The following is an 11,777-nucleotide window of genomic DNA, read 5'->3' on the forward strand; positions in this document are numbered from 1 at the left end:
AAATCATCTCAGTCATTTAAATTCATGTTTTTTCAGAGAATTTGAGATGTTTTGGGCATGACATTTCAAACATGCACATTTGTGTGTGAACAATCTCCTTAACGCAAGTAGTTGATGGACTTTACACAATCAAATCTTTGCATAGACATTTCTGATAACAAAACAAATCCAAGCCCTTATTCCTTAGAAACACATCATCAATCTTTATTAAAACCAGCATGCAAATACCACTTATCCCTGACAAGAGTCCATCGCAGGCCATTCAGTGAGTAGGAGCAGTAAAAGAGAGATCAAACACACGGAGGGAGGTCTTTAGTCCTTGGGTGTGGCGAGCAGCACAGTGTCCAGTGCGCTCTGCGCCTCCTGTATCTGCTGCTGGAGCCGCTGGCGCATGCCCTCGTTCTGGGCCTTCTTCAGCATGGTCTGCATGTCCTGGATGGCGGCCCGGTAGCCTGGTGCGTTGTGGAACACGCGGATGGCCCGGTCCCCGCTGCACACCAGGAAGCGGCTGTTGATATCGAATCTGAGGTCGGTGATCTCTTCAGTGTGGACGCCGGGGAAGTCTTCCTCCAGCTTGCCGGTGGCAGCGCTGTACATGGCCACGTTGCAGCCGTCGGATATGGCTACGACACGGCCGTCCGGGGACAGGGCCAAGCGACTGCCCTCCGAGGACTTGCACGGCGCCATCCGCAACAGGTAGGGGTCCTGCTGCTTCTTGTACTCCACATCTGTGTCCCATAGCCGCCACGTGCCGTCTTTGGATACGGTGGCCATTCTGGGGGACAGGAGAGAGAGAGAGTCGTGTAAATCGATGGAAAGAAGTATTTATTGCAATTATCCACCATACAAAGCTAAAACGAGTCAAAAGTGAAGCCAAAACATATGGTCTTGCATAACCCATTTCTCTAGAACCTGCCCATGTAAGTGTTAAAATGTCTAGCTAGTTTTAAGTGTTATTGTTACGTCACAAGTGTAAGAGAGTACAATTCTTAGGCTTTGGATCCTGAGATTGTAGCACGACAATAAAGCCTGGTACACATAAAGATACGAGACTCTAGACTGTCGTAACGACAGATCTTTATGTATGTGGTGTGCTGTATTGGGAATATCGGCGCACACCTCACACAATACGATCAACACTGTTCAATCCATGACTTTTTATCTTCATGAGTGGGGTCTCTCTCAGATAATAAATCTGTTAAGATTATAATCTGTTATAGGCATAATTCAAGATAAAAAGTGACACATACAATTACCAGTACAGTAGTAAATAAATAGATAGTTCAAGTAGTAAAGTGGATGTGAGCTTAATGTTTAGGTAGTCTGTATACATGGGGTGTGCTATATAAATATAATATGCTATATATTAATAGCTGTTGGTATTAATTGACTAATTGAATTTGACTCTCAAATTGCTTTACCTGCGAGAGTCATTTGAAAAGGCAAAAGAATGAACCCCTGCTGAATGACCCTTGAGATCGAAGGCTCGCGCCACCTCTTTGAATTCTCCGCCCTTCCCAAAGCAGACCTCCCACACCTTCACATCAGGTGTGAAGCCACAGGACGCCACAAATCTGAGAACAAAAGGATTCTGTGAATATCTTATGTCCGGCTTTCTTTTCATTTGAAACCCATGCTCAGTGTAAGACAGGTCTGTGAGTGCATAGAACATACTGTACATTGCCATAGAAAAAAGTAGTTCAAAAGATCATCATTTAAAAAATGTTTATATGAATCACAGATATCACACAGACGTTTTGGCAGAAATGTCTCTGTATGATCCCTGCGCAGATGATTTTAAATTTAAAAAATCTAAACCTCGTTTTTTTCTAAACCTTTAAAACTTTTCAACCTAAGGCTGGGGGACCTTGATGGCACTCATACATGTATGGATGGATATATTAGAACATTAGAGTAACAGTAGTTATTAGTAGACAGTTCTACTGACCTTCCACAGGGGGAGATGGCAGCATAAGAGTTGGTCATCTGGTTGGTGTTGATAGAAGCCAGTACCTCTCCTTTGAGGTCCCAGATCAGGATGTTCGTGTCAGTGGAGGCACTCATGATAAACTTGCCTACAGGACAGATAATACATGATACAACATTTTAAAGAACAACTCAAGACAAAACCATTACCACAGTTTCCAATTACCACTGACAGTGAAATCATTCGGGCATCAAATTGATAAAAGAACTGCACATTGCTCAGCCATATTTCAAAGACTTTCAAACTGTATGGATTAGTTAATAGTCAAAATGTGAAACAACGTGCAGTGCTGTATAGAGCTATGGTTGAATGGAACACCCTACCAGGTGATATCCCTAAAACCCAGAATAAAATCTGCTTTTCAAAAGCAAGTGAAGCAACACACATCATACACATTAGATCCTAGCTGAGTATTTTAATTTTCATTCTATATCTGTTATTTATTGTTTTGTGTGTGGATGGTTCTTGGTTCTTCCGTGTTATGTGTTTTTGTGATGCTCACTAAGGGCCGTGAGCATTGCTGACTTTTTGTTGTTGTTGTTATTATGCATGTTGATGTTTTTCATATTTTTGCATATGTTTTGTGTGGTTCCCAGGAAGAGTAGCTGATGCTTTGCATCAGTTCATAGGGATCCTAATAAATCAAATCAAATCAAATAGTATTCATACCAGTCTCTGCAATGCCAATGTTTATAATATTGGCCTTGTGTTTCTGAGGGAAGTCTTCAGGAGCAGCTTTGAAAGTGAAGGACCCATCATCTTTCTTGATCATCTTGAAGATACGAAGGGTATCCCCGTTAGCCAGCCAGGTAATGAATGCCCTGCAGTACACAGGAAGACCGACCATTGAGCAAGAAAATAAAGACAGAACATTACGACCAGTCTCTCTACCATTGTGGTGAGCGCTGTGTGTGTATTAAATGTGTTTGTGTATACAGTAGTATTTGAAAGCATGTCCAAATGACACTAACAGCTGTGTAAACTTGTCTGGCAGAATGCAATCAATGGATCATAGTCTCTAAAGTGCAAACCCTGTCCATCAGGCAATCTGGCATCACTAAAGCAAACGCTTTGTTGTGTGTGTGTGTGTGTGTGTGTGTGTGTGTGTGTGTGTGTGTGTGTGTCTCAGACATCTGGATGTGTACCGTGAGTCAGGGCTGAAGCGGACCAGCGTGGCGTGGTCCAGGTCTACGTTGGCCCTGAGGCATTTGTGTTCTCGGTCCAGGAAGTCCTTGGTGCTCCAGATCCTGACCGTGCGGTCGTCCGCACAGGAGGCCAGGTACTTCCCGTTGCTGCTGAAGTCCAGGCAGGTCACGTTCCCACTGTGGCTCTGTCGACGAGAAGATTAGATATACATCTTAATCAGCCATTGCAATGATGTAAGCATTACCATCATTGTATTATGGCAGATTATTCAATGCCTGATGTGGCTTATTGAAGGCAACATTCAAGAAGGCATATAACATGTTTCCCTCCCTGCATGCAAAAGGACTTCTATACATACACTATTAGGACTGCAGAACATGTTCTTTGTAGTGTCGCTCACCTTTAAGGAGGACGCCAGGAGGGGGTGTCTGAATGTGTCGCCTTTCTCCTTGCGAGGACGCTGTGGCGGCTTCTGTTTCTTGGCAGCGGGAGCCTTCGCTGCATTCTCCTCAGCTGCAAGAGATGAATGGACAGCAGTGTCACACGACCGTCTTGTAGACACTTGGCCATTGACCTAATCCTTAACTAGGCCTGATTCACATCTAATTAGTGTTCAAAGTGATGTTCTTGTCGGTGGTAACTAAGCCACAATTGACACTTCTATGAGGCGTCCATTACGTATGCCGCTTAGTCATCTACTGTTTCTTGAAGTTACAGGCCAGTGTATATTACAGTGTATATTACAGTGTGTCCACCACCTGTTTCTAGTATGTCATGACAACAAAAGACAACAACCAGATAGCTACACTACAGTCAGCAAACACACTAGCTCGAGAATCGACTCTCGTTCAGTAGTAGGTCAACTCTCAGAACCGGAATCGGGAGTAAAACTAAGTCTATGGTCGGAGTCTGACAAGGCAGCACTCTTTCTTCTCTTTCTCCGACTCTTGACCAGGATACTAAGGGTTAAGGTTAGCGTTACTCCGACTCCTGACCAGGATACTAAGAAGGACCACTGAGTCTGGCAAAGCAACTCTTACCAACTAGGACATCTTTGTGTTCTATTTGTTCGCTTATCTCCCCCTTTTGCTTGCCGACTGCAACAGCAACCAAAGCGACCAGGGCTCCTATTAATAACGTCAAAGCAACGAGGGCGGCTATCTCCATTTTCGGCAAGTTTGTGCCACGTTAGCACTGGCTACAGCTGAGACTACTACGGCTAGCGAAGAAAACCCATTGACGCTCTTTGACCTTTGAGAAGAGAACTTCCGGTTTGTCGAAGTCTTCCAAACGTCAAAAGCGCCCTCCCTCAAAATGTAATTTCAGAATAAAACGAATATAACGTTTAAAATAGATACCTTTTGATATACTTCGCTGAAATTGATGCAGTAACTACAATATATAAATTCCAAACACAAATTAAATAAGTGTGAGTTATCTGTCAGGTACACACAATCAGAAGAGAGGAATGTATATCTACCCCCATGTACATCTAACCCTAACCCGCTATACTAGTCTACCACCCGCAGATGGTTTCAATTTCAAAAAGATACACAGGAAGGAGTCTCTCTCTCTCTCAGGAAAGAGTGCATTTGTTGGATAGTCTAGAGCAGTGGTCTTCAACCGGGGGTCCGCGACCCCTAGGGGGTCCGCAGAGGTACTGCAGGGGGTCCGCCATTTTTTGTCATAATAATTGACATTTTTCACCAAAATAATCAGTGAGAATTACAAAATATAACAAAAATGATATTGAGTAAAGTACAAGCATTAATAGGCAATAATAAGCTACCTTTGACAAAAAACTATTTACAAAATAAATGATGCCCATGATTCTAGAGTCTCACATAACGTCAGCTGAAAAAGAAAAAAAAACACCTGTCTAGCAAGCTAGGTGTTGGCTAAAACGCTGCAGTTCGGTCTTCATTGCGAAATTAACGTTAATTAATAACTAGCATAACGTTACTAATTTAGTTAGTTTGATAATAACAAACCCGCCTCTTTGCTTCTCTATGCGCCGCTATAACGCGCTCCTTTACCATTCCGAGGTCAGATGGCTTTCCCGTGGATCAGTATTGGCGCGCGTCTTTGAATTACATACAGCTATCCACGAGATTCTGCTACCGCGCGGAGCTGGCTGCGCATTTCAATGCATTTCCGCGGATTCCGCGGTGCCCTCGCCTGACGTGAAATGCGCAATTGTTGATCACTTGGAGGCTCTCGAAAGTCAATTTGAGAAGTACTTTTCTGAGACTAAGTCTTGGAGAAAGCACAAGACATGGATACGGTTTCCATGCAAAGACAATGCATCCGACGGCTCAAACCTGACCGCCGCTGAGGAAGATCAACTGATCGACCTAACCACAGACAGTACACACAAGAATGTGTACGAGTCACAGCCTCTCACCCAGTTCTCGATGAGCCTCTTGCCTTTTGCAACAACTTATCTTTGTGAAAGTGGATTCTCCTCCCTCACCTACCTGAAGAGCAAATACTGTTCCAGACAGCAGTCTGAGGATGACATGATGCTCTGCCTGACAACCTCCATCTCCCCCAGAATAGACAAGCTGTGTACCACCAACCAGGGCCAGTCATCTCACTGAGGTAGGCATACCTGGCTTCCTGAAGCTAAAAGTTTCATTGTTGAAAAAAAATAATAATAGAAAATATAAGCCTCATCAACAACAACAACAACAACAACAACAACAATAATAATAATAATAATAATAACCAATCATAATTATGCATGAACGTTTTATCAATCATAAACACATATAGGCTAATAACCCAGTATATTAGTAATAACCCAGTATATAAATAGGTGAATACGGTGAAAGAAAAGGTGAATGAAGTAAATATACAAGTTATTATAGGCTTTAAAATGTGAGACATTTAAAAATATATATTACATGTGGGGGTCCCTGTTCTGTTTGTCTCTCGTCCAAGGGGTCCTTGGGTTGAAAAGGTTGAAGACCCCTGGTCTAGAGGATTTCAATTGTTACTGTATATATGTTGATATATGTGTGGCCCATAACCTAATCGTTAGTTAGGTCATTTGTTCATTGATAAAAACAGAAATGCATTTTGATAAACTGATAGAACCCACGAGGGAGCCAGTGTGGACTACAGAAGCATAGACATTCATCTTTACACTCTTATCTCACCATCCACCTGTACCTCTCCACAGAGGCCTTGCTGGGCCCCGTCGAAGAGACTGTCCAGAATAGAATAGAATAGACTTTATTGTCGTTGTACAGTTGCCTATACAATGAAATTGTAGTGGTTCTTCTGAAGGTGCAAAAAACAGAAAACATATTCACATATTCACAAACATATACACATATAACATATCACAGATATTACACACTAGACAATTAAAAAGCGAAAATGCTATAAAACAAGCTAAGAGACAATGAGGTCTGTGGTGTCAAGTGCAAATAAAGACAACAATCTTAAGAAAATAAAAACAACTATAAAAGCAAGCTAAAAGATTTTATTTGATTTTGATTTTATTTGATTTTATTAATTCATGCTTGCAGTGGAGCCAAGGCCCCACTGAAAAACTGCAGAACTTACATAGATATGACACACAATATTAGCAGCACAACAATTACACAACAATTTTAAAGTTTAAAAATATTTCAAGGCGGCAAAGCAAGGGCAGGTAGCAGTCATGGTAGCCATGCTGTATTATGTGTGAGTCTAGATATTGTCATTGTACAGTCTAACTGCAGTATGCAGGGTTGAGTTTTTCAGCCTGCTGGTTTTGGCCTTTGGTTCAGCCAGCTTGTGCTGGTTCCTCAGTGTCCTGGCAGTGCAGCTGCCTCGTGTTGGAGGTAGCAGGTCATGCAGAGGGTGTTGCTCGTCATGCATGTTCCTGACCAGCTTCACTGCGGCCTCCTCCCTCCTTGTCTGGAGTGATGGTAGGGGTTGTGAGATCTCACCAGCTCTCCTTCGGATGATTCTGCAGGCACGTGTGGTCAGTGGTGATGAGGTCAGTGGTGTTATAATACTATAATACTGTAAAAATATATAAATGTATAAATAGGCACTTAGAATAGAGTTATTGCACATTTCTATTGCACTTTTTCCCCTGAAGATAAACATTTATGAACATGTCTTATGTCTATTGTTCAGTGTTCTGATGGTCCATGGGTAGAAACTGTTGGACAGCCTGTTTGTTCTAGCCTTTATGCTCCTGTACCTCACTCCAGAGCGCATCAGGCTGAACAGGTGGTGACCAGGGTGGAGGTGGTCTTTAAGAATCATTCCTGCTCTGGAGAGGCACCGAGAGCGTGCCACGTCATCCAGGGAGGGCAGGGGACAGCCGATTATTTTTTCCGCTGAAAGCGTACCATGCTGTGATGGAGAATGTCAGCACACTCTCAATGATGGAGTGGTAGAAGGTTACCAGCAGCTTCTCCTCCACCCTGTTTCTTTTGAGAACTCTCAGGAAATGGAGTCGCTGCTGGGCCTTCTTTACCACCGCTGTGGTGTTGGCTGACCAGGTGAGGTCCTCTGAGATGTGGGTTCCCAGGAACTTAAAGGAGGGGACTCTCTCCACAACGTCTCCGTTGATGTAGAGTGGAGCAGGGTCTGCCTTTACCTTTCTGAAGTCCATGACCACTTCCTGACCTAAAGGGAGCCAGCCTGCTGGACACGCCCGCTGCCGTCCCCCACACCCACCCAAACGCCTTTCACGTCTGGGACCAGGACGATATCATGATACCCCTGAGCACTGACTACAGCCCCCAGGCCAGCCCTATGGCCGCTGTCATCCCTTACATCCCTCACTTCTTTCCTACTACCATCGCTAGTGTCAACAGTCCGTCATACAATCAGCCCAGCCCCAGAGAGACCGAGGCTTGGGTCCATTTGGACACGTACGCACACACACATGGACACACGCACACACACACACAAACACAACACACATAAACACGACGCACACATACACAACACACATATTATGCACAGTTGGTGCTGTAGTTATTTAGTTATGTTCATGACTTTTTTTACCTAAACACATTCCATAGTAGCATTACTGAGGAGAAGAGCACAGCCTACTCTCTTTCTGAGATTCATCTTATAGAAAGTCCTGGGGAAATAATTGTGTATTCACCAGGTGAAACTAAAGTAAAACATGACAGACAACCCCTTTTTGACACTTTTTGTAATTCACACCAATAGAAAGGGTCACAGATATCGGTCAAGCCTGACAATCGTGGACTGTCTTTGGTTGGAGAAAGAAATTGACCTTAGTGAATCTAGTAATCAGTAATCTACTCAATTTATCAATTTAGCCATCAAAACAATCACAAACATGGATTGACTAGATTGACATGGATTGAAAAAGGCGGACCATAAACAGGAAGTAGATTTACACTGCTCAGCTTGCCCATCAAAGAAACCACAAGCAATCAGAGAAGAAGAGATCAAGCAATTGACTGACCCAAGAGGATGTTCCTGAACAGGGAGTTGGCAGGGGGCTTATACGGCCATGTTTCATCCTTAGCTTGACAGGCGGCTAAGACTGAATGGCAGTTGTTATTTTAGCATGGTGGTGCAGAGTCACGAAGGAGAATATCAATGGCCTTCACCTGTGAACTTCCACCACGTCGGCGCAGTGCCGCAATTGCAGTTAGAAATGACAGAAATCCACAGTAGAAAATACGACTGTCAGAGTTTTGTCGAGAGCTGGAGGCGGCTAGAAATATGATTCTCTATGCAGGAAAAACCCTGATTACCGTTCATTACAAAAGCATTTACTTTTTCTATAATCTATTACATCTCTAACAAAGCTAACTAGCTAACACTTGTTTGGCTAGCTGGTACACACACACACACACACACACACACACACACACACACACACACACACACACACACTAAAATGGTGCATGAAACATACTGTACAGTATGTTGCATGTTTAGTAGGTCTGCAACAAATGTATTTATTCATTATGTTTTATCTTTGACAACGTATTTCTTCCTCCCACCATCTCATCAGTTTTGTAGAGGGGTGGCATAATTGTCACAATCAAACCCTGTCACATATGTGAACTCTGAGGCTGGTGCTGTTCCATGGCAGTGGGACGAAGAAGATTTAATTAATAAAATCAGTAAAAAAAAAAAAAAAAACTGTACATATTTACATATGTTTTATCTGTATATGTTTACTGTATATTATTGTATAATAAATATTATTATATTAATGGAAATGGAAACATGCATGATACATTTCACCTTATACAAAATGTTACTCATAATTATCTTAATGTACTGTATATGTAACTTATGTTGGTGAATGGGTACATTGGTTAATGTTTAGTTATTGAATATTACATATTTTAGATAGTAATGTGTAGGCTTTAAAGAATGTATACAGTATGTTGAAATGTACTACTTTTATTTATGAAAAAACTACACGCATAAACATAGTTATTTCAATAACTTTCCAGCTAACGCTTCACTGGTCCATCATCAGGTTTCGGGATCACTGACAGTTAGTCATTGATAACTTTACAGACTTTTAGACAAAAGCTGTCACTACTTTATTTATATCTTGATACCTTTGATTATCTATCTAGATGGGACTAGCAGAGTACATTTCAATAATTATGATCAAAAGACCCATCATTTTAGTGTTGCCTTTAAATTACTAAATAATTAAATTATGATTATATAATGATTGGAGCACTTTGAGCTGCAACATTTGCAGGAAAAGTGCTATACAAATAAAGGTTATTATTATGATTATTATTATTATTATTAATACCAGAATGTCAGACATCTGTCAGTCAAACACTGGACATTTCTAAATGTTTTGGCCCATTGTGACATCACTACAGCAATGACATCACTATAACAATGGGAGCCAGAAAGTAAGAACTTTGAACATTCTATTAGAACCATTTGCTGCCTGACAACTGGAAGAATACCTTCAATTTAGGGGAGTGGAAAGTAAGATTCAAAAGTAAGAAAGTAAGATTCAAAGCAATTTCCTAGCAATGGACCCTCCAAAACATTACAAGGAACTTCTGAAGGAAAACCAGATCCTGCGGGAGGAGAACCAGAAGCCAAATAACGTGATCTTGGTTCTGATGAAGAGAAACCAGGACATGGAGAACCAGCTGAGCTCAGCACAGAGCCTCATCGCTGCTTTAGCCCCACTGCAGCAGAAGGCTCAGCTCGGCCCACATCCTCCCTCCAATGGTCTCCAGACCAGACAACAGCAGTTGTCTCCTCTGAAACCTATACGGGTGAGGACGACATGCAGTGACAAGGATGTCTACCTCCCTGGTGCCATATCCGTTGGGGGTGTGGATCCCGGGTCCAATAGGTCAGGCGGTGGATTCGATAAGCTCCCTCCAATAAGGACAAGCAGTGCTCAAAAGGACTTTAGTGTTACAAACCACAATGAGCCGCTGGATGAAGGAACCGGTGCCAAGATTGGACCCCTTTGCCCAGCTAGACCGTCAGGTAAACCACCTCTCGCTCCAAAGGCTCGGCGGCGGCTCACCAAGAACCAGACGCAGCAGAGCTGTGAGGGTGAGGGATGCGAGAGACAGACGCCGGAGAAGGAGAGGCTGATGGCCCGAGAGAGAGCGGCCTTCGACCTGCAGTTTAAGAAAGTTGACACTTACCTGAGGGCTGAGGTGAGGAAAGTCATCCAGCAGATGAGTCTGGTGGAAGAGGGAGAGGGTGACCTCGGCCTGACCTTGGAGGACAAGAAGGCGGAGTTGGAGAGCTCCCTCCAGGAGATCAACCAGATGAGGAGAGAGTGGGAGACAAAAGGAGGGAAGGTGAAACACACAGGAAGTGCTGAAATGAAGAAGGCTAACGAGGTGACATTGAACAAGGTAGAGGAGGAGGAGAAGAGATCTGAGGTCATGAAGGGTCATGAAGGTGGGACGCAACAGGCTCCTGACTCCAACATGTTGCAGTGTGACTTCTGCAGCAGGAGCTTCGCCCCCCACCGTCTGGAAAAACACAGCCAGATCTGTGCCAAAGCGATCAGCAAGGGCGCCAAACGGAAGGTCTATGACTCTCTCAAGCACAGGGTCGCGGGGACCGTCCTGGCAGGCTACATCAGACGACAGATGTGAAGAAGCCTTAAGTCACTCAAATGTGTCACCTGTATCCATTGAGACACTTTTCAATTAATCGTGTACCAACACAAAGAAACTAGAGATGCTCCGATCTGATCGGCGCCGATCGATATCGGCCGATATGTCCTTGATCGGTTTTGATCGGAGTTCTCAAAACGAGAAGGTAATAAGTGCATGTGTGTTTCAATATACACTTATGTGAATATGGTGTGAGATTAAAAAAAGAAAAAATCCTATCTGCTCTATTTTGTTTGCTAATTCAGGCCTCCCCTGATATACAGATGCTGTAACTTCACACCAGCTGACAGGGCACATTCCACCCTGTGGGTGTAACATTAAGATAGATGGTATGTAAGCTGACTGAACTTTGAGAGCTTGCCAGCAGACAGTCCATAGACCGTTATGTCTCCAAGCTTAAATGCAACTATTAAACTCCTTGTCCTTGAAAGATGCTGTATGACCCTTAGCTCTCTACCTTTTTGCCCTTGCCATGTCCGTAACCACACATGCCAGCCAGGTGTGACCAACTCTGACTG

The 11,777-nt window shown here is 43.2% G+C and overlaps 1 protein-coding gene across 1 annotated transcript; it reads right to left on the reverse strand.

Annotated features, from left to right (window-relative positions):
* Positions 1-198: 198 nt before the first annotated feature.
* Positions 199-4,363, reverse strand: tbl2 (transducin beta like 2). Its single transcript, XM_080529985.1, has 7 exons — positions 4,174-4,363; positions 3,534-3,646; positions 3,133-3,317; positions 2,657-2,808; positions 1,949-2,075; positions 1,422-1,574; positions 199-775 (listed from the first exon to the last, which is right to left on the reverse strand). The coding sequence occupies exons 1-7, from the start codon at positions 4,298-4,300 to the stop codon at positions 313-315; spliced, it is 1,320 nt and encodes a 439-aa protein (XP_080386111.1). The 5' UTR covers positions 4,301-4,363; the 3' UTR covers positions 199-312.
* Positions 4,364-11,777: the final 7,414 nt, after the last annotated feature.

Source organism: Nansenia antarctica (assembly GCF_963989245.1).
Source record: "Nansenia antarctica genome assembly, chromosome: 4".
NCBI classification, from domain to species: domain Eukaryota; kingdom Metazoa; phylum Chordata; class Actinopteri; order Argentiniformes; family Microstomatidae; genus Nansenia; species Nansenia antarctica.

Bases quoted from the DNA above. Each gene is read 5' to 3' on its own strand.
- tbl2 (XM_080529985.1), bottom strand. From the start codon at position 4,300: ATGGAGATAGCCGCCCTCGTTGCTTTGACGTTATTAATAGGAGCCCTG. The intron at 3,647-4,173 runs GTAAGAGTTGCT...CATCTCTTGCAG, and splicing joins ACACAAAGATGTCCTAGTTG to CTGAGGAGAATGCAGCGAAG. The intron at 1,575-1,948 runs GTCAGTAGAACT...TTTTGTTCTCAG, and splicing joins GCCATCTCCCCCTGTGGAAG to ATTTGTGGCGTCCTGTGGCT.